The sequence below is a fragment of the Siphateles boraxobius genome, unplaced genomic scaffold, assembly GCF_051911475.1.
Source record: "Siphateles boraxobius isolate OS27281-9 unplaced genomic scaffold, OSU_SipBor_1 13, whole genome shotgun sequence".
NCBI lineage: Eukaryota > Metazoa > Chordata > Actinopteri > Cypriniformes > Leuciscidae > Siphateles > Siphateles boraxobius.
Genome location: NW_027508733.1, coordinates 2,645,823 through 2,670,000, shown reverse-complemented (window position 1 = coordinate 2,670,000; position 24,178 = coordinate 2,645,823). Strand labels below are relative to the sequence as shown.

Sequence of the window (24,178 nt, the reverse complement as noted above, 5' to 3'; positions counted from 1 at the left end):
GTAAGGCAAGATGATATTACTTATTTTAGTATTATTTTATATGATTTAGTTTTATATTATTATTGTATGTATTAATATTTTTAATTAGCTTTAACTTTCAGTTTTTAATTTAATTTAGTTTTAGTAATTTTGTTGTGCTTTTTGTTATTTTTATTTCAGTTTTAGGAATTTTATTAACTTAAACTTGCTATACTAAAATTACTGCAAAAGTACTTAAATTACTTATTTAAGTTATTTAAGTTTTATTTAATTTAATATTGATATTTTATTTAATTTCAATTTTATTTAGAACACTAGAATTTTTTTTTTAAACATTTGACATTTTAAAAGTTATTTTGCATTGCACACTAAACAGTTTAATGTGAATAATCCATTTTCAATCAATTTTCATGGTCAAAGTCAGTATATATTCACTTATATGGCCAGTGCCCTCTGGTGGACAACTGTAACTAATACATTCCTGTTGTTTCAGACATTGACGAGTGTATCGTGAACGGTGTTATGTGCCGAAACGGACGCTGCGTGAACACCGATGGAAGTTTTCAGTGCATCTGTAACGCTGGCTTTGAAATCAGCCCTGATGGGAAGAACTGTGTTGGTAAGAGCTTAAACTGCGACATACTATGTTGTGCAATCTGAACAAACAAACTAAAGTTCACAGTGTTTGGTTGAACACTATAAAAAGCTGCATTCAAATGTTTGGCAAAAAAGTTTCAGGGTTGGCGTTTAGGGTTGGTGGAGGGTGTTAGAAGGTCAACATAATAGTTTTTCATTAATGATTTTGACAAATACAAACACAACTCAATATCCACCATTTGTTTTTATAGTCTAACCGTGTTTTCTTGTCCTCCAGACCATGATGAATGTGCCACCACCAACATGTGCCTCAACGGCATGTGCATCAACGAAGACGGAAGCTTCAAGTGCATCTGCAAACCTGGTTTTGCGTTGGCACCCAATGGACGCTACTGCACCGGTGAGAATGTGTGGGAGTTACTTTTGACGAATTATTAAGCCCCAGAAACGGTTTACTCACCCTCATGTCTGTCAAGCGCCAAAAAATGACCAAAAAACAACTGAATAAAAGTGCCAAGAAAATAGTTTAGTAACTTGTACGATATATTCCGAGTCTATATGCTAAGTCATACGATAGTTTTCTAAAAATCTCATTTCCATTTGCGCACTTTTGCAAGTTTGACGTCAAATGTGACGTAACGCATCTTGTACGTCTTGGGTTCAAATGTTGACCATTTTTCAATGAAGTCTTTAATGATCAAATTTTAAGTCGTTATTTTCTGAAAATTTTTGTGTGAGAAACAGATGGTAAATGGCTAAAATTACGCATTTTTGCAAGTTTGGCGTCAAATCTTACGTGCCGTGTTTTTGGTTTGGTTTGAACATTTGTCAATAAAGTCTTCAATTACCAAAATTGAATTCGCTATTGCCTGAAAATCGTTCCCTTAGCTCAACACTTCAATCTCATTTGCATTCGCATATACATACGCTATATTGTCCTGAAATCTTACGATCATTATGTGTGAGAAACAGATGGTAAATCGCTATGATCTCATTTGCACTTGCACATTTTAGCTAAGTTGCGTTCACATATATTTACACGTCAGTGGTGCATGTTTGGCGTCAATTGGCGAAAAGTCGTAAAACAAAAGAACCAATGAGATTTGTTGTCACTGATGTCAAACCTGATGCTTCAAGATATATGATGCTAGTTTTCTTGTCAGTGAATTCAGATGTCATCAGTTGCGCATCGCATGACCCTTTGTTATTGACATGTTGTTAGCTAACGTTTTACGCCATTTCCTCCGTTTCACCCTGACAGACATTGATGAATGCCAGACCTCGGGCATCTGTATGAACGGCCGCTGCGTGAACACAGAGGGCTCTTTCCGCTGCGAGTGCCCGCCAGGCCTGGCCATCGGCGTGGATGGGCGCGTCTGCATAGATACTCACATGCGCACCACATGCTACGGGGCAATAAAGATGGGCACGTGTTCGCGCCCGTTCCCCGGGGCGGTGACGAAGTCTGAATGCTGTTGCGCCAACCCAGAACACGGCTTCGGAGAACCCTGCCAACCCTGCCCGGCGTTCAACTCAGGTAGACTGCAGGGATACACCTTCCAGTCCAGAATGATAGTTTAATATTAATGCAAAATACGTTAGCTTTGACTTGTGTGTTAACGGTTAGATAACATATTTTGTTTGTCCGTAGCCGAGTTTCAGGCGGTGTGCAGCAGCGGACCTGGAATCACTGCAGATGGACGAGGTAAGTCTGTCTTCGCTACTATGCTAGTACGTTTTCTAATGCTAAACACTAACGGACTGTATTAGATTTCTTTTCGAATGCTAAATGCTAACGAACTGTAATCACAGTAATTAGATTTCTTTGCGAATGCTAAATGCTAACGAACTGTAATAGATTTCTTTGCGAATGCTAAACACTAATGGGCTGTATTTGACTTCTTTGCGAACGCTAAATCCTAACAAACTGTATTCGATTTCTTCGTAGATATCAACGAATGTGCTTTGGATCCAGACATCTGTCAAAACGGTATTTGCGAGAACTTGCGCGGGAGCTACCGTTGCATCTGTAACATCGGCTACGAGTCTGACGCTAGCGGAAAGAATTGCGTGGGTGAGTTGCGTTACTTTTTTTTTTACTACGCAAGACGTAGCTTCTACTAATGTTTTATGAATAAAATACATTTTGAACAACATTTAAAACAACATGCTCTAACACCTAGCAAAAGTAGTTTGATTAATTTCGTGAATTTTTTGCGCATCTTTCAGACATCAATGAGTGTTTGGTGAATCGGTTGTTGTGCGACAATGGCATGTGTAGAAACACGCCCGGAAGTTACACTTGCTCGTGCCCCAAAGGATTCTCCTTCAAAGCCGATTCTGAGACATGCGAAGGTAACTACGACTCCTTACAAAAAAAAAATCTGTATCTTTTTTCATAAATGTTATATATTGTTATATATTTCGTTCAGACATCAACGAGTGCGACTCCAACCCCTGCATCAACGGCGTGTGCCGCAACATAGCCGGTTCCTTCAATTGCGAATGTTCCCACGGCAGCAAGCTGGACTCCACCAACACCATCTGCGTGGGTAAGTACGAACATTCGTTTTAGGCTAAAGAACAACATGGTTTTATGCTAACAGAAGTGTCCACAGCGAGTTCTCTGATTGGTTAATCTCTTATGGATAGTTTAGTGGCTTTTAAATGTTTTTAAAAATTACACAGAAGATGCTAAACAAGCAACCAACCAATTCTTGAAAGATTGTATTGAGCTACATTAGCATATGTCAATGTTGTTTATTTCCATTTTAAAGGTAACTGGATAACATTCTGCTACTTTTATCCATTTCTAGCCAGGCGGTTTTCATTCTTTGTCTGAAACTGAACATTGTTTGATTGAAATTAATGGAGTGTGAATGCAATAGGTCACACGTTTGTGCTTTCAGGATGAATGCCCACTGTGATCTCATCCCGCTAGATATCCAAGTTGGTTTTTATATATCTGCAGAAATGCATCGATTCTCCACAGGGGAGCCGCTTCAAATGTCACAACGTCCATTTGTCATTGTCACACTTTCTTGGTTCTCTTGCACGTGTTTGCCTCATACAGACAGCATGAAAGGAACCTGCTGGCTGAACATCCAGGACGGCCGCTGTGAGGTGAATATAAACGGGGCCACGCTGAAGTCCGAGTGCTGCTCTACGCTGGGGGCGGCCTGGGGAAGCCCATGTGAACGCTGTGAAATTGGTTAGTTCAAATGCAAAAACAAACAAAAAATGATATATATGACACAATTGAAGAAAATAAATATATAATTTTTATTTTTTATAATAATTTATATATACGATTTTATCATTAAATTTTTTTAATATATATAAATGTTTGAAAATTATTTGATATATAACTTTTGCTTTTATCTCTATATATATATATAGATACAATTTTATTAGTTTTTTTATTATAATTTATATATAATTTTTGATCATATACAAAATTAATTTTTGATCATATAATATTTGATATATTACTTGCTTATATATAATCTTATTTTCAATTTTTTTATTATAATTTATATATATTTTTAGAATATATATATATAATTATATATACATACAAACATTTAAAAATATATATATTATTTGATATATAACTTTTGCTTATATATAATTTAATTTGTATTTTGATTATAATTTATAAATAATTTATCATTTAAAACATTAAAAATTATATATATTTTAGAAATTTATTTTATATATAACTTTTGCTTATATATTTTTTATTATAATTTATATATAATTTTTATCATTCGTATTTTATTTTTATTTTACTTATTTTTATTATATAATATTTAATATATAAATTGCTTATAAACTTATTTTTATATATATATATATATATATATATATATATATATATATATATATATATATATTAGAATACATTAAAAAAATTACATTTGATATATAACTATTGCTTATATATATAATTTTGTGTATTTTTATTATAATTTATAAATAATTTTTATCATTTAAAATAATTAAAATATATGTATTTTTGAAAATTGTTTTATACATAACCTAAGCATAAGTTTATGTTTTTAAGATAATGATACTTTGGAGACAAAATTACAGCGAAATGTATATACAGCATATATATTTATATATAGATATATATATATATATGTGTGTAATTTTGTCTCCAAAGTATCATTATCTTAAAAACACACTCACACACACATAGTAAAGCCTATTGACAAGTGTTTGTTTTCATTAAACAAGTTTTTGCCCTATATTTCCTACAGATCCTGCCTGTTCGAAAGGTTTCGCTCGCATGAAAGGACTTGTGTGTGAAGGTACGTGCGACCCATAATCCCTTGCTGCATTCACCTGGTGCGCTGCATGACGATGCATAACTTCTCTTCTCCATCTTCAGATATCAACGAGTGTGAGGTTTTCCCCGGCGTGTGCACAAACGGCCGGTGTGTGAACACCCAGGGCTCGTTCAGGTGCGAGTGTCCCGAGGGACTCACGCTGGACGGAGCCGGACGAACATGTGTTGGTCTGTGAACTGAACATTTATATATTAAATATTTAATCTTATTTACAAAAGTATAAATATAACTTAAGCCGGGTGCACACTGTGCGATTCATAACAGTCCTTTACGATTGTTGCTTGTCAGACTGTACGAACATGATCATCGCTGTAAGTCATGTTACATTATAAGATCTCAGTTGTCATTAATGTCAGACTGTACGTCAATCAAAACGTTAAACAATCAATGAAGCGTTCGGTGATGTGAGGATTGAAATGGTGGCTACAAAGAAATCTCTAACGTTAATTGTGGTCACTTGTCTTGAAAAACAAAGACAGTTTTACAGGAGAGTCACACTGCAGGACTGAGTCAAATCTTCTGACACGCCAGGTAAAATTCAATCGCAACAGTCATTAATCGGCCGTCGGTGATCAAAGACTTCAGATTTTAGCCTATAGGATCAGAGGAATCTTTTAGGATTTGCATAAATTCGTCTCAGACGGCCAAAATCGTACAGTGTGAGCCCGGCTTTACCAAGTCAAACTTTCCCTAACAGAAGGTCTTGATCAAGGGCAGTGATGTAAACTGGTTGTGTGTGTCCCGCAGACATCCGGAGCGAGCAGTGTTACATGAAATGGGACGAGGACGAGTGTGTGGAGCCGTTACCGGGCCGTTACCGGGCGGATATGTGCTGTTGTACGGTAGGAGCGGCGTGGGGCGTCGACTGTGAGGCGTGTCCCAAACCAAACACTCCCGAATATAAAAGCATCTGTCCTCGTGGACCCGGGATCGCCAACCGAGGAGACATCCTGACGGGAAGACCCTTCTATAAAGGTCATATAGTCACAGAGATCTACGTATATAGACATCTTGACCGATATGATAACGATAACTGCTTTGGATATTACCAATATTATACATGAAACATTTGAAAACATTGTTTCAGCCGATAATTTTGAAAACACTAATATCTGAAAACGATATTATGGCTGACATTATCTATAAATATATATTTTACTACCATAAAACATCAAAATTATATAATTTATAATATAAAATTATATTAATTTTATATAATTTTTTACTTATAAAATTATATATATATATATATATATATATATATATTTATGATTATTTCAGACAAAACCAAACTATCCCTAAAACAAGTATTATTTTATATAAAAATAATTTCTTGTTTTATTTTTTCAAACTGAACCAATTAACCAAGATTTTGTCCGTCTGAAGTTTGGGAACATTGGGAATAACACTTATTTATCCTTCTTTATTGCATATTATTGTTATGTATGATCTATATTTGGGCTTTACAATAAATAATAATTCTAATAATTTATATAAAAAATTACTATCTATCTATCTATATATATATATATATATATATATAGGTTACCAACAGCATAATAGATAATTTTATTAAAGATTAAAATATTTTTTAAATTAAAACTTTCTCATTTTACACTTTATTAAAACTAGCTCAATTTATTAAAACTTATAATTAAATAACTATTTAACTAAAAAATATCACTGTTACAATCACACTAAAAAAAATTTTTTTAAAAAGACGTTGCACTCATATTACTACGAATGGAAGAAAGTGCAATAAATGCCAGCTTGTAAATAAAAGAGTGACTCTTAATAAAGTCATCGGATCACTGCGGCAGAATTTAAAGTTTTCTCATTTAAAGTTGTACTTGTATGACTGAAACTGCGTCTGAAAGATGGGACTTTGTCTTCAACCCTGTAGATGTGAACGAATGTAAGGTGTTCAAAGGCCTGTGCAGTCACGGGACGTGCCGAAACACCATCGGGAGCTTCAAGTGTCGCTGTGACAGTGGTTTCGCCCTCACCATGGAGGAGAGGAACTGCACAGGTCCACATATCTCACACACACACACACATCTGAATCAAACACACGCTTGATGTGTCTGTGCATGGCTCACGCTATTCCCTTCATCCGGCAGACATCGACGAGTGCACCATCTCTCCGGACCTGTGTGGACAGGGTGTGTGTGTGAACACGCCGGGCAGCTTCGAGTGCGAGTGTGTGGAGGGCTACGAGAGCGGCTTCATGATGATGAAGAACTGCATGGGTGAGACACTCACAGTCTCTCTCTCGCTCGCTCTCTCTCTCTTTATTATGACTAGAAGGAAATCAGGGAATCTGGTATTTAAGTGGTAATAAGAATTGTTATTGTTTATTTGTTTTTTTGGTTAAATTGTTTTTAAAAGTCCCTCTCTCTCTCTCTCTCTCTCTCTCTCTCTCTCTCTCGAAGTGTTATTGTAATTTGCATCTTGTTGCCTTTTTCAGTGTGCCTTCCCTTTTTAAAGTGAAGTCCTGTATAGTGTAAAAAGCTTTTTGAATTTTGTTTTCCCCCAGTGTATTTTTTTCTCTCGTTATTGTGGCAAGGTGTTGCCCTTTTTTATGTGCATATTTGATTTTTCCTTCACTCTTGAAGTGGTAGGGATTGAGTGAGAATCTTTTTCTCCTGTTTTTTCATGTAATTAGGGAGTGAGGAAGGACCACTGCATTTTAATTTTCTTTCTTTTGATAGGCTTATTTAGTTACAATTGGGTTGCGATTGCGAAAAGTTGCGACAGTGACAATTTTGTTTGCTATTTTGACTAAGCCCACCTCTCTCTCTCTCTCTCTCTCTCTCTCTCTCTCTCTCGCTCTCTCTCTCTCTCCTGCAGACGTGGACGAGTGTGAGCGGGACCCTATGCTGTGTCGTGGAGGCGAGTGTCTGAACACTGAGGGCAGTTATGAGTGTGACTGTCCTCCGGGACACCAGCTGAGCACTGAAGCATCTGCCTGTGAAGGTACACACGCTTCAAACACACACACATTTACTCTGAGTGAGTGAGTGATTCATCTACAAAACCTATTTATGTCATTTCACTTTATTATTAACTTATCCAGTTAATATTTTGACTATTTAGTAATATTTCATATTTTTTACAATTCCTATGTATTTAAAATAACTAATCTTTTATTTTCTTAGTTTTGTTAGTAGTTTATTTAAATAGTATTTTTTTAAAGCGTAGTATTCAAATAAAATATAAAAATAAATTATTATTGTTATTATTATAAGTCAAACCTTTTTTTTGTACTTTATTATAATTGTTTTCAGATGTGAACGAGTGTCAGCTGAGTGATAACCTGTGTAAGAACGGTCAGTGTGTGAACATGGTGGGAACCTACCAGTGCTCCTGCAACACGGGATACCAGGTGACGCCCGACAGACAGGGCTGTGTGGGTGAGCAAACATCTGCAAACATCTGCAAACATTCCTGAACTTTCCCAAAACATCCATAAACATCCCCAAAACATCTGCAAACATTCCCAAACTTTCCCAAAACATCCGTAAACATCCCCAAAACATCCACAAAACATCCACAAACATTCCCAAACTTTGCCAAAATATCCCTAAAACATCCACAAACATTCCGCAAACATTCCCAAACATCTGCAAACATCCGCAAACATTCCCAAACATCCGCAAACATTCCCAAACATCCACAAACATTACGCAAACATTCCCAAACATCCGCAAACATTCCCAAACATCCACAAACATTACGCAAACATTCACAAACATCAGCAAACATTCCCAAACATCTGCAAACATCCGCAAACATTCCCAAACATCCGCAAACATTCCCAAACATCCACAAACATTACGCAAACATTCCCAAACATCCGCAAACATTCCCAAACATCCACAAACATTACGCAAACATTCACAAACATCAGCAAACATTCCCAAACATCCGCAAACATTCCGCAAAAATCTGCAAAAATTCCCAAACATCCAGAAACATCTCCAAACATCCGGAAACATCCTCCAAAAATGTCCAAACATCTGCAAATGTTCCCAAAACACCCTCAAATATTCCCAAAACATCCACAAACATTCCCAAACATCCGGAAACATTCCCAAAACATCCGCAAACATTCCCAAACATCCGGAAACATTCCCAAAACATCCGCAAACATTCCCAAACATCCGGAAACATTCCCAAAACATCCGCAAACATTCCCAAACATCCTCAAACATCCCCCACAAAATTTCAAACATCCACAAATACTCCCAAACATCTGCAAACATCCCCAAAAAATGTCCAAACATCCGCAAACATATCCAAACATCCGCAAACATTCCGCAAAAATCTGCAAACATCCCAAACATCCGGAAACATCCTCAAAAAATGTCCAAACATCTGCAAATGTTCCCAAAACACAATCAAATATTCCCAAAACATCCGCAAACATTCCCAAACATCCGGAAACATTCCCAAAACATCCGCAAACATTCCCAAACATCCTCAAACATCCCCCAAAAAATTCCAAACATCCACAAACATTCCCAAACATCTGCAAACATTCCCAAACATCCACAAACATTACGCAAACATTCCCAAACATCCGCAAACATTCCCAAACATCCACAAACATTACGCAAACATTCACAAACATCAGCAAACATTCCCAAACATCTGCAAACATCCGCAAACATTCCCAAACATCCGCAAACATTCCCAAACATCCACAAACATTACGCAAACATTCCCAAACATCCGCAAACATTCCCAAACATCCACAAACATTACGCAAACATTCACAAACATCAGCAAACATTCCCAAACATCCGCAAACATTCCGCAAAAATCTGCAAAAATTCCCAAACATCCAGAAACATTTCCAAACATCCGGAAACATCCTCCAAAAATGTCCAAACATCTGCAAATGTTCCCAAAACACCCTCAAATATTCCCAAAACATCCACAAACATTCCCAAACATCCGGAAACATTCCCAAAACATCCGCAAACATTCCCAAACATCCGGAAACATTCCCAAAACATCCGCAAACATTCCCAAACATCCGGAAACATTCCCAAAACATCCGCAAACATTCCCAAACATCCTCAAACATCCCCCACAAAATTCCAAACATCCACAAATACTCCCAAACATCTGCAAACATCCCCAAAAAATGTCCAAACATCCGCAAACATATCCAAACATCCGCAAACATTCCGCAAAAATCTGCAAACATCCCAAACATCCGGAAACATCCTCAAAAAATGTCCAAACATCTGCAAATGTTCCCAAAACACAATCAAATATTCCCAAAACATCCGCAAACATTCCCAAACATCCGGAAACATTCCCAAAACATCCGCAAACATTCCCAAACATCCTCAAACATCCCCCAAAAAATTCCAAACATCCACAAACATTCCCAAACATCTGCAAACATTCCCAAACATCCACAAACATTACGCAAACATTCACAAACATCAGCAAACATTCCCAAACATCTGCAAACATCCGCAAACATTCCCAAACATCTGCAAACATTCCCAAACATCCACAAACATTACGCAAACATTCCCAAACATCCGCAAACATTCCCAAACATCCACAAACATTACGCAAACATTCACAAACATCAGCAAACATTCCCAAACATCCGCAAACATTCCGCAAAAATCTGCAAAATTCCCAAACATCCAGAAACATTTCCAAACATCCGGAAACATCCTCAAAAAATGTCCAAACATCTGCAAATGTTCCCAAAACACCCTCAAATATTCCCAAAACATCCACAAACATTCCCAAACATCCGGAAACATTCCCAAAACATCCGCAAACATTCCCAAACATCCTCAAACATCCCCCACAAAATTCCAAACATCCACAAATATGCCCAAACATCATCTGCAAACATCCCCAAAAAATGTCCAAACATCCGCAAACATATCCAAACATCCGCAAACATTCCGCAAAAATCTGCAAACATTACCAAACATCCGGAAACATTTCCAAACATCCCAAACATCCGGAAACATCCTCAAAAAATGTCCAAACATCTGCAAATGTTCCCAAAACACAATCAAATATTCCCAAAACATCCGCAAACATTCCCAAACATCCGTAAACATTCCCAAAACATCCGCAAACATTCCCAAACATCCTCAAACATCCCCCAAAAAATTCCAAACATCCACAAACATCCACAAACATCCTCAAACATCCCCCAAAAAATTCCAAACATCCACAAACATTCCCAAACATCTGCAAACATCCCCAAAAAATGTCCAAACATCCACAAACATTTCCATAACATCTGCAAACATCCCCAAAAAATGTCCAAACATCCACAAACATTCCCATAACATCTGCAAACATCCCCAAAAAATGTCCAAACATCCGCAAACATTCCCATAACATCTGCAAACATTCCCAAACATTCGCAACCATTTCACAAAAATCTGTAAACATTCCCAAACATCCGGAAACTTTTGCAAACATCCGGAAACATCCTCAAAAAATGTCCAAACATCTGCAAATGTTCCCAAAAAACCCTCAAATATTCCCAAAACATCCGCAAACATTCCCAAACATCTGTAAACATTCCCAAACATCCGGAAACTTTTCCAAACATCCGGAAACATCCTCAAAAAATGTCCAAACATCTGCAAATGTTCCCAAAAAACCCTCAAATATTCCCAAAACATCCGCAAACATTCCCAAACATCTGGAAACATTCCCAAACATCCGGAAACATTCCCAAAACATCCGCAAACATTCCCAAACATCCTCAAACATCCCCCAAAAAATTCCAAACATCCGCAAACATTCCCAAACATCTGCAAACATCCCCAAAAAATGTCCAAACATCCGCAAACATATCCAAACATCCGCAAACATTCCCATAACATTCCCAAACATCCGCAAACATCCAACAATTAAGTAAATAATATTACATTTTAATGCTTAGTAACCTTGATTTGTTCCATGATTTTTTAAAATAAATTATTTTATGTTTGTTTATATGATTTACGGTAATTGAAATAAGAATAAGTAATCAGTAAGGAGACAGACTAAGTAAGTTTGTTTTGTGGCAGATATCGATGAGTGCACCATCATGAACGGCGGCTGCGACACACACTGCACAAACTCTGAGGGAAGTTACGAATGCAGCTGCAGCGAAGGTTACGCGCTCATGCCCGACCTCAGGACCTGCGCCGGTGAGACACACACACACACACACACACACACACACACACAGGACGTCCTCTCAGACTGACCCTCGGCTCTTTCCTTAGACATCGACGAGTGTGAAGACTCGCCCGACATCTGCGACGGCGGCCAGTGTACGAACATCCCCGGAGAGTATCGCTGCCTCTGTTACGACGGGTTCATGGCCTCCATGGACATGAGGACCTGCATCGGTGAGAATAACATTTCTGACACACACGTTTGTGTAGATATAACCTTTAAATGGTCAAAAAATATTAAAGTACTTTAAAATATTTATAGTGTGTAACTTGAGTTCTTACATCTGTGAGGACAAGAGACTAAACTTATATATACGTTTGTGTATATATCACTTTTATTTAAAATAATTTTTATTTGTTTGTTATTCTAGTTTAGTTGTAATTAAATAATAAAATATTACAAGTAACAATTTACTTTAAAGTAAATTTCATTTTGATTTGTTATGATTTTTAAAATTATTTTATGTTTAAGTAATTTACATTTAATAAAAATTGTATTATTTTATTTTAATTGTTTATTTTATTTATGCATGTATGTATTTATTTAATGTTTTATTATATATTTTTTGTGTGTGTGTAAATTACTTATTTACCTATTTATGAATTCATTGTTTATGAATGATTTAATTTGATAAAAATTTTTGTGTGTTTGTATTATTTCCTCTTTTATTATTCTTCAAATTTATTAAGTACTCATTTACTTTTAATGAAATAATTTGGCCATTATTTAATTTTAATGTCTAGTAACCTTGATTTTTTTATTATTTAATTTAATTAATTTACTATTAAACATCTTGATTTATGTTGTTACTTAAAAAATATATAATAATTTACATTTTATGAAATAATTTATATTGTTTAGTCATCATGATTTATTTTTTTAATTTGTTTTTATGAGTATTTTATTTCATCCATTTTTTGTCACTTCCAATTTATTTTCTTTATATATTTTTATTCTGATATTTAGTAATGATATTGCCCTGATTTTTGGTAATAATCCTGATGTTATGGTCCAGATGTCAATGAGTGCGACCTGAACCCCAACATCTGTCTCCACGGCGACTGTGAGAACACTAAAGGATCCTTCATCTGCCACTGTCAGCTGGGATACTTCGTCAAGAAGGGCTCCACCGGATGCACAGGTACGACAGTCCAGTCTCTCAAACCAGCTTTTGAAACATGTTATCTGGTCCGAAGTGGTTTTGATTGTTTTTTTTTCTCCAGATGTCGATGAATGTGAGATCGGCGCTCATAACTGCGACATGCACGCGTCCTGCGTCAACGTTCCCGGGAGCTTCAAGTGCCGCTGTCGCGACGGCTGGGAAGGAGACGGCATTAAATGCATCGGTGAGTGGCGAGCGATCATCATTAGCGTCACGTTCCTCTCTGAACGCAGTCTGAATCGTTAATAACGCCAGCGACTGTCGCTGTATAGCCGCGTTTCCACTGAAATTACCCAGGACAATTTTTTCCCAGGAATTTGTTTCCACCAGTCTGCATTTCCATCGCGGTCTAAAGTACCATGCAGATTAGACGAATAGTCCTGTGACGTAGGCGCTACTTTACAGTTCCAGCTGGATTTCATTATCTGAATTTAAGCTTAATAAAGCCTGAACTTCGTCGTCGGTCCATCTGTCGTATTTTTTAAACTCCATTGTTGATTTGAATGCCAAACAACTGTTACTGCACTGTAAACCCGACTCAATCGGCCCGAAGGAGGTCTTTCCGTGTGGCAAAGTAATTTGATTAAAGTGGAACTTGGCAACTATTTCAACTTAATAAAACCGTTTAGAAATCATTTGTATGGTTTAATAACCTGTTCTGGTGAGAATGGTGACTTTCTCCGCTCCCCCCAACATTCCCAGGCGGAAAACCAACCTTGCAACATGAGGATTAACGTCCCGGTAAGTTGGAAATAGGAAGTCTTGTGAGAAGCGAGAACGAGCAAGAAACACAAACTGCTTTATGGCAATTCGACATAAACACACACGCCGCCCTCAATGTGTATGATGTATTACCCACCTCGGTAGACATAGCTCCACACGATAAAGTTGGCCGGCTCCGATAATAACAAATCCACATGAGCGTAGAAAGCGGGAGGAGGGGCCACAAGTGAGTTTTTTTTACGACAGTGTTGTGAAATATACGCCTCACAGCTGTAGGGGGAGCTCGTTGAGAAAACATGCGACAACAAAAGTGAAAATCAGCGAAGAAATATCTAGAGTTGCCGAGTTCCCCTTTAAATGAAATACATTTTCTCATATGTATGAACTCGTTATTTCATTTGACTCCATAAATGAAAAGGTTTTAATGATATCTGTGCATCATTAAGTGTGAGTGCATCATTAATATGTTTGACACTTATTAACTCTTCACTGAAAATAATGTCAGAGTCGATTAGAATAAATGTTTATAATTTATTATGTCAGCTAAATGTATCACGCCAATTGCATAATCAGTTCAAAGATAATAGATACAAACATCAAATGCTCTAGAATACAGAGAGAAGATGCAATATCTTGACATTATAAAATACTTGATGCAAAGTGTTTTGCGTACACTTCACATCACGGGCTAGTCTGAGTTACAGAATCGCGCCAAGCTCTCGTTGCATTTCATTATATAGACAGAACAAGCCAGAAACCTCTTTTCATTTGTAAACATGAGTTCACAGTGGGATTTTACATTAATCACCGTCCCAGACTTACTGGGGGCAGAAGTTGATTTACATGGAACCATTGGCTAACAGTGGGAATTTGAATTGAGTTTACACCTTCTGTGAGCATGGGACCATTTGCCTGGAAGACACACCTCCTATGTGCGTGAATTATCTCTAAACTCTTAAATGCCTTATTACCTTCTGGTTTACTTCTTTGAGAATGAGACCAGTCGCACTGAGACATTTCAAATGATATCAAACATGTGTAATACCGTATGATGATTATTCACATTAACCCGTATAGATTTTTGGGTGAATTTCAGGTGATATCGTCATGAGAGAAAGAGTGAACGGGGAATGGGGGTTCAAGGGAAAAATATGTAGATTAGGATTGCTTAGGTGAGACATGCGTCTCGAATGGTGCACAAGAGAGAAATTCAAATGTTAATTTGCCCTCTCTTCCAGTTCTTCCAGTTTCTCCAGTCTTACAGCACGCACCGCAAAAGATGGTGGTTAATAATAAAATGCTGCGTGGAGTCAACCAATCAAAATGCGGCATGAACTCAACCAATCAGCATGTTCAGCACCCACGTTCCACCCCTAAAAGTTTATGAACTTTGAAAAAGTACTTCCTCACGAGCAGGGACTTTCGGAGGGGGAAATATTTACCCAGAACTTCATGTAGACCAGTGTTTCTCAACCCTGCTCCTGAAGGACCCCCAACACTGCACATTTTCTTTGTCTTCCTAATCAAACACACCTGATTCAACTCATCAGCTCATTAGAAGAAACTCCAGGGCCTGAAATGGGTGTGTCAGAAAGAGGAGACTTTCAAAATGTGCAGTGTTGGGGGTCCTCCAGGACAGGGTTAAGAAACACTGATTTAGACCCTGATTCCTGCTGTCGAAAAGTCCCAAAGTCTCTAGTTCCTGGGGAAAGTTCCTGCGGTGAAAGTCTCTGTGCTGTTAACCGCTTGTGGGCGTCTTTTATTGTTTTGTATGTTATTGGTAGACTGCACGTCTGGCCATATCTATAGAAAGCTCAATCACGAGCGATATATAAAACTAAGGTATCATTCTAATTTGACTAGGAATTAGGCTTAAAAGAATTAAAGGTAACATTCTGCTGATGGAGAGTGTTGTTATCTTAACCACAGCAGTGCAATAAATCATTAACTAGATTAACGATCGATCAATCAACAAATTAAAGTCACTCATACCGTCAAAAATTACTTATTTTACAAACAATTTTACTTACAAATAATGCATTTTCTTGTCCCTAATAATCAACATAATACAGGGGAAACTGTAAAATGAACGGCAGCAGTGCTAAACTTGCATCATAAAATGAAAACACAGAACACATGAACTATCAATGTATGAATAAAACTCACAAAAACTGTTGACAGTTTCTTTTCCATGCATCATTTTATTATATCCGTTATATTTGGTTGGTCAAATCGTATAAAACAGTGAAATTGCTCTGAAACTGTGACGTGAGCTTCATAGTCTTCACTCCTATTGGTTGTTGCTCGCGAAATTCGCTTCTCATTTGCATAAAGTTGAAATTTCTGAACTTTTGTCGCGTGTCTCAAGTCGCTAGACACGCCGACATTCTGACGCTATAACGGTCACTGTCGCCAGTAGTCCCTACTCGCTAGCCCTCCATTAAACTGAATGGGATCATGTCGCTGTGTGTCGCTGGCGGTGTGAACGGGGCTTGAGTTCGGTTATGATTGTGTTTCTGCAGATGTTGACGAGTGTGTCACTGAAGAGCACAACTGTAACCCCAACGCCGAGTGCATGAACACGCCGGGCTCGTACCGCTGCACCTGTAAAGACGGATTCAACGGAGACGGATTCACCTGCTCTGGTACAGCTCACATCTGACTTATAGTTCAACTATCTTATAAAACAGACATAAATGACACGACTGTTCTGAGATGTGATTGAGATTCCTCTGTTTGCCTGTAGACATGGACGAGTGCGCGGATAACGTGAATCTGTGTGAGAACGGCCAGTGTCTGAACGCCCCGGGTGGATACCGCTGCGAGTGTGAGATGGGCTTCACCCCGACTGAGGACAGCAAGGCCTGCCAGGGTAAACGCACACACACACACTCACACACTTACACAATCACACACTCTCACACACTTACACAATCACACACTCTCACTAAGACACACACTCTCACCCACACGTCCGCATTACTATCTTTCTGGGGACTTTCCATAAACATAATGGTTTTTATACTGTACAAACTGTATATTCTCTCTCCTTACACTAACCCGTACCCTAAACCTGCCCATCACACACACACACACACACACACACACACACACACACACACACACACACACACACACACATAAAACTCATTGTGTATGATTTATAAGCTACATTTAGGTCCCCACAGTGACACAAGTCACTATGAGTCTATGTGCATTCAGGTTGAAGTCCCCTCTGGGATAGAAAAACATGTAAACTCACACTCACACTCACAGACACACACACACCTACAGTAACACACTACAGTAACACACATGCATACAGTAACACACCTACAGTAACACACTCACTCACACGACAGTACAGTAACACACTCACTCACACTACAGTAACACACTCGCATACAGTAACACACAGTAACACACACACCAACACTAACACACACACCACTTACAGTAACACACACACACAGTAACACACAAACACAGTAACACACCTACAGTAACACACACACACACACACACACACACCCACAGTAATACTCACACCTACAGTAACACACTCGCATACAGTAACACACATACAGTAACACACACACCTACACTAACACACACACCTTACAGTAACACACACACACACCTACAGTAACACACACCACCTACAGTAACACACACACACATACACACACACACACACTTACAGTAACACACCTACAGTAACACATGCCTACAGTAATACTCACTCACACCTACAGTAACACACTCGCATACAGTAACACACACACCTACACTAACACACACACCTACAGTAACATACACTTACAGTAACACACCTACAGTAACACATGCCTACAGTAATACTCACTCACACCTACAGTAACACACTCGCATACAGTAACACACACACCTACACTAACACACACACCTACAGTAACACACACACATTACCTACAGTAACACACCTACAGTAACACACACCTACAGTAATACTCACTCACATCTACAGTAACACACACACACACCTACAGTAATACTCACTCACACCTACAGTAACACACACTCACTTACTCAGCGCTGTGTGTCGTCCATCAGATATCGACGAGTGCAACTTCCAGAACATCTGTGTGTTTGGGTCGTGTCAGAACCTGCCGGGGATGTTCCGCTGCGTTTGTGACTACGGCTACGAGCTGGACCGCAGCGGAGGAAACTGCACAGGTGACAAAACACACACACACACACACACATCGATCACAGATCATCAGTTCATTTCAGCAAACGTCTACAAAAGGGCCTCAATGTGTGGCCACAAATTACGTGTTTATAAGAATGTATTTATTTTATTTCTTTGTGTAATTCAACTTTAATTAAATAATACAAATATTATATAACTTAATTGCATTCATTTTATTCTACAAGAGTCACTGAATGTGAGCGAAGGCCTCAATTTGTTGCAAAACCACAAATCCCATTGGAAACGCAGAGAGTGTGTGGTTTTTCAGGACCACTATCGTCAAAGACGATTGAGAGTTAGCATATAGCTATGATTGGCGGTCTAGTTCTGTTCTGGGCAGCCTAGCATAGATACGAGCAGCAATAACCACCCTTAGAGTAAACAGAACCGAACCAACATGAATATATTGCAGATATCATTAATTAATTTTAATGTACAACATAATTAGATCATTTTAGTCTGATTCAGGGGGAACCAGAAGGCCAGATCCTGAGTGACGAGAGGTGGAGCTGGGGAGGGAGGAGGGCAATGAGATCCTGAGTGACGAGAGGTGGAGCTGGGGAGGGAGGAGGGCAATGAGATCCTGAGTGACGAGAGGTGGAGCTGGGGAGGGAGGAGGGCAATGAGATCCTGAGTGACGAGAGGTGGAGCTGGGGAGGGAGGAGGGCAATGAGATCCTGAGTGACGAGAGGTGGAGCTGGAGAGGGTGGAGGGCAATGAGATCCTGAGTGACGAGAGGTGGAGCTGGGGAAGGTGGAGGGCAATGAGATCCTGAGTGACGAGAGGTGGAGCTGGGGAGGGAGGAGGGCAATGAGATCCTGAGTGACGAGAGGTGGAGCTGGAGAGGGTGGAGGGCAATGAGATCCTGAGTGACGAGAGGTGGAGCTGGAGAGGGTGGAGGGCAATGAGATCCTGAGTGACGAGAGGTGGAGCTGGAGAGGGTGGAGGGCAATGAGATCCTGAGTGACGAGAGGTGGAGCTGGGGAGGGAGGAGGGCAATGAGATCCTGAGTGACGAGAGGTGGAGCTGGGGAGGGAGGAGGGCAATGAGATCCTGAGTGACGAGAGGTGGAGCTGGAGAGGGTGGAGGGCAATGAGATCCTGAGTGACGAGAGGTGGAGCTGGGGAGGGAGGAGGGCAATGAGATCCTGAGTGACGAGAGGTGGAGCTGGGGAGGGAGGAGGGCAATGAGATCCTGAGTGACGAGAGGTGGAGCTGGGGAGGGAGGAGGGCAATGAGATCCTGTGAAACACGATAATACTGAACGAGCTCATATATGGATGCTATTTAGGGATAATAATAGATTCACAACTTACATTTAAAAAACATGTTAAAAATGTTGGGAATAAAATTTTATTTAATCTGGTCAATTTTAGACACATTAGAAATAATTTAACCACTGAGGCTTCAAGTTATATGTTAATGCCACGATCTTTTCACTTATGAATTATTGCCTTACCAGTTGGACACAGACGGGGGTAAAATTTTACCTAAATATGAGTTCTTAAATTGGGAAAATATGATTAAATTTGCAGATATTTTACTTGTGTATAACATTTTGCATGGTATGGCCCCACCTCCACTTAATGAGTTTATTATCAATCAATCAATCATATTTTATTTCTAAAGCACATTTAAAAACAACACGAGTTGGCCAAAGTGATTTACAGACCCTTTTGTCTTTATTTGACAAAATCATAGGACTAACTCATCTACTAGAGCTAGTACTAGAGTAGACTGTGAAAAATTGCCTGTATGGCTCAATCTGGCACATTTACATGATGGACTTGAGTGCTCATGTTAATTAATGTGCATTGTCCCTTTTCAAATTCTATGATATTCGTGGTACTCCTATAGGTAGACGTTGTCCAGCTGATGCGAGCTTGATTAGCGTGACTTGCCAGAACTGACGCTACGCTTGATTTTGTCTCACACTGTCTCTTCTCCGTCTGACTTAGACATCAACGAGTGTTTCGACCCGGTGAACTGCATCAACGGAGTGTGTGTGAATCTGCCTGGGAGCTACCTGTGCAACTGCCCGCCGGACTTCGAGCTCAACCCGTCCGGAGTCGGCTGTGTCGGTACGTCACACACTCAACCCCTCATTACTAGGGTTGGGAATCGAAAATCCATTCCAGTTCTGGAATTGGATACTGGTTATAAAATTCTAATTTCGTCCTATCGATTCCTTTGTGAGCATTTCAATATGACTTTAAACAATTCAAGAGACAACTCACACACTGTTTTCAGTGTTACTGCAGACATGTGTATCAGTATATTGGATCTGTGCAACTCTTAAAGTGACAGTAGCCTAATATTCCTGCTGCCGTCTCTATAGTAACACTAATCAAACAACAAAAGACAAATAGGAAATTCACTCGCTGTTCTTGATTGAATAACTTTTGTAAGTATATTTGTAATGTATATTTTATTTATAAAGCGCAGTGTTATTTTACATTTGATTACAGTTTGATTACCTGAATACCTGAAAACTGTAAAACACTGTTTATTTCAATCATATCTTTGTTCATTTTTATCTATTTGTAGTTTTTTATTTGTTCATTTTTAATTCCTGAGTGTTTACATCTTTAATAATGCTTGAAGTTTATATTAGTTAGGCTTGTTGTTTTTCTATGGTATTTTTAAACCACAGGCAAACGTTCCTTGCGTAAGTGTACTTTAGCCTATTGATTATTGTTCATGATATTCAGCTACAATTAAATGTTTTGCAATAAGACTAAATGTGAATGATATCTAAGTTTTTTTATTTTTTTACCTTATTAGAATCGAAATTAGGAATCGATAAGCAAAATCGGAATCGTTAAAATTCAAACGATACCCAACCCTACTCGTTCCTCTCATGCACTGCGATACGTGTGAAACTAAAGAGCCGTGATCCTCTTCCCTCCGACAGACACGCGTGTGGGAAACTGTTTCCTGGACACTCTGGACCGCGGCGACGGCGGGATCTCCTGCAGTGCTGAGATCGGAGTGGGCGTGACCCGCGCGTCCTGCTGCTGCTCACTGGGCGGAGCCTGGGGGAACCCGTGTGAACTCTGCCCTCCCATCAACACCTGTACGACACACTCACACACACACACTCTGCCCTCCCATCAACACCTGTACAACACACTCACACACACACACACACTCTGCCCTCCCATCAACACCTGTACGACACACTCACACACACACACACTCTGCCCTCCCATCAACACCTGTACGACACACTCACACACACACACTCTGCCCTCCCATCAACACCTGTACGACACACTCACACACACACACTCTGCCCTCCCATCAACACCTGTACGACACACTCACACACACACACACTCTGCCCTCCCATCAACACCTGTACGACACACTCACACACACACACACTCTGCCCTCCCATCAACACCTGTACGACACACTCACACACACACACTCTGCCCTCCCATCAACACCTGTACGACACACTCACACACACACACACTCTGCCCTCCCATCAACACCTGTACGACACACTCACACACACTCTGCCCTCCCATCAACACCTGTACGACACACTCACACACACACACTCTGCCCTCCCATCAACACCTGTACGACACACTCACACACGCACACACTCTGCCCTCCCATCAACACCTGTACGACACACTCACACACACACTCTGCCCTCCCATCAACACCTGTACGACACACTCACACACACACTCTGCCCTCCCATCAACACCTGTACGACACACTCACACACACTCACTGCTGTCATACACACTCACTGCTGTCACACACACTTACGTCTGTCATATATACGCTGGAGATGCACCGATACTAAACTGTTTTAAAGCGTTATTGTCATGTTAACTTGCCCTCAATTCAACACCTGAGATTTTCTTCACACACCGTGTGAGTTGCAGTCGGACACGTTTTTCTGCACCCTTTTGATTGACAGGATATAATCGGCACTGATCATCGCCTGTTTTTAAACAATGGGTTGATAGTGAAAAAAGAATTTCTTTAATCGGCCGATACCAGATTATCGGGCCGATACATCAATGCATCTCTAATAGACACACTTAAATCTGTCATATACTCTATATAAACCAATTTAATAACACATGACTGTGGAAAACCCCAAACAAAGCCTTTGTGCCATGAGCAAACATGAGCAAACATGAGCAAACATGAGCAAACATGAGCAAACGCCCTGATGAATTCTGTCTCCTCACAGCCGAGTACAAAACCCTGTGTCCCGGAGGAGAAGGCTTCCGGCCCAACCCCATCACGGTCATCCTGGAGGGTAAGTGTGGATCGGGCCGCGGGCAGCGGGATGAAGCCTGGAGGGTTTGCTGTATTAACGCTCTCTCTCTCTCTCTCTCTCTCTCTCTCTCTCTCTTTCTCCCGCACACACACGTCAGACATCGACGAATGCCAGGAGCTGCCCGGCCTGTGTCAGGGGGGAAACTGTGTCAACACCTTCGGCAGCTTCCAGTGCGAGTGTCCCGCCGGATACTATCTCAACGAGGAGACGCGCATCTGTGAAGGTCATCTGAGCTGCTGACAACTATTACATCCATTTATGTTCATGTTTAGGAACTTTCATTCATTTCTTTTAAATTAATTGATGACTTTTAACAAAATATTTTTTGCATTAGTATTTCAATTAAATATTTGTATTAAATTGATATTCATATTTTAATTTATATTCATATTTTGGTTGATTAATTGTAATATTTTGTAACCTTAATTAATTTCTTCTGAAATAGTGTATTTATTTGTTTATTTTTTTATTTAAATAATAATGTTATAATTTGTATATAATATATATATTGTATATAATATAAATGCATATAATGTATATGTTATATCATTTAAATGTAATTTAAATAATAGCATTTAAAAAATAATTTATTAAATTAAACTTTTTTAATTAAAAGTTTAACTTTAAATTAAACTTTTTTACTTCAGTTAAATAATTATTAATATTTTAATAATTAAATTTACTTGGATAAAATTTTACATTTGTAATGTTTGGTAACCTCAAAAAAATTGATGTAATTTTTTAAGAATTATTTTATTTGTGAAGTTTAAATAAACAATTAACTTTTAATTAAACCCTTTTAATTTATATACATATTTAAAATTTATAGTAATATAAAATTGTAATATTTCAATAATTTAATTTACTTTATTTTTATATTATTGAAGTTTAATGCTTAGTAACTTTGACTTATAAATGTATTATGTATTATTTTATTTAAAATTTAAATAATTACCTTGTAATTTATTTTTTTATAAAATTTAAAATGAGTATTTTAATTTATATTAATATTTTAATAATTTAATTTACTTAATTTTAATGATCGCTTTAAGTTTAATAACTACTTTTGATTTAGGAATTATTTTAATAGTTGTGTAATTTACTTTTAATGAATTAATAAAAAAATAAGTTACAGTATATAACTTCATTTAATTTTAATAATCAGATTTTCAGCGAACATCAACAAAAGAGGCAACCGGACCGAAAGAGTTGGAGTGGTTTGAGTGGCTCCATAATGATGTTTTTTGACCGATTCTCACACAGATATTGACGAGTGTACGGCACACATCGGCATCTGTGGCCCGGGAACCTGCTACAACACCCTGGGAAACTACACCTGCGTCTGTCCACCCGAATACATGCAGGTCAACGGAGGAAACAACTGCATGGGTAAGAGCTCGCCATCTAGTGTTCTGGATCATTCACCCAAAAATGAAAATTAGCCCATGATTTACACATCCTAGGTGTCTATGACATTCTTCTTTCAGACGAACACAATCAGTGTTATTTAAAAAATGTCCTGGCTCTTCCAAGCTTTATAATGGCAGTGATTGGCTGTATATTTTTTTAAGGCCATCAAAGTGCATCTATCCATGA

General features: G+C 38.6%; 1 protein-coding gene across 1 annotated transcript in view; it reads left to right on the top strand.

Annotated features, from left to right (window-relative positions):
* Positions 1-24,178, top strand: part of fbn3 (fibrillin 3) — an 80,861-nt gene that overhangs the window by 32,329 nt on the left and 24,354 nt on the right. The window contains exons 14-40 of the mRNA XM_077226003.1: positions 473-598; positions 854-976; positions 1,838-2,113; positions 2,228-2,281; positions 2,525-2,650; positions 2,806-2,931; positions 3,009-3,128; positions 3,650-3,787; positions 4,842-4,892; positions 4,973-5,098; positions 5,679-5,906; positions 6,835-6,960; positions 7,052-7,180; positions 7,782-7,907; positions 8,219-8,344; positions 12,002-12,124; positions 12,203-12,328; positions 13,171-13,296; positions 13,379-13,501; positions 16,563-16,685; positions 16,787-16,912; positions 18,133-18,255; positions 20,229-20,351; positions 21,185-21,346; positions 22,493-22,561; positions 22,680-22,805; positions 23,846-23,971. Of these exons, the coding sequence (XP_077082118.1) occupies positions 473-598; positions 854-976; positions 1,838-2,113; positions 2,228-2,281; positions 2,525-2,650; positions 2,806-2,931; positions 3,009-3,128; positions 3,650-3,787; positions 4,842-4,892; positions 4,973-5,098; positions 5,679-5,906; positions 6,835-6,960; positions 7,052-7,180; positions 7,782-7,907; positions 8,219-8,344; positions 12,002-12,124; positions 12,203-12,328; positions 13,171-13,296; positions 13,379-13,501; positions 16,563-16,685; positions 16,787-16,912; positions 18,133-18,255; positions 20,229-20,351; positions 21,185-21,346; positions 22,493-22,561; positions 22,680-22,805; positions 23,846-23,971 (3,477 nt within the window). The remainder of the gene's footprint in view (positions 1-472; positions 599-853; positions 977-1,837; positions 2,114-2,227; positions 2,282-2,524; positions 2,651-2,805; positions 2,932-3,008; positions 3,129-3,649; positions 3,788-4,841; positions 4,893-4,972; positions 5,099-5,678; positions 5,907-6,834; positions 6,961-7,051; positions 7,181-7,781; positions 7,908-8,218; positions 8,345-12,001; positions 12,125-12,202; positions 12,329-13,170; positions 13,297-13,378; positions 13,502-16,562; positions 16,686-16,786; positions 16,913-18,132; positions 18,256-20,228; positions 20,352-21,184; positions 21,347-22,492; positions 22,562-22,679; positions 22,806-23,845; positions 23,972-24,178) is intronic.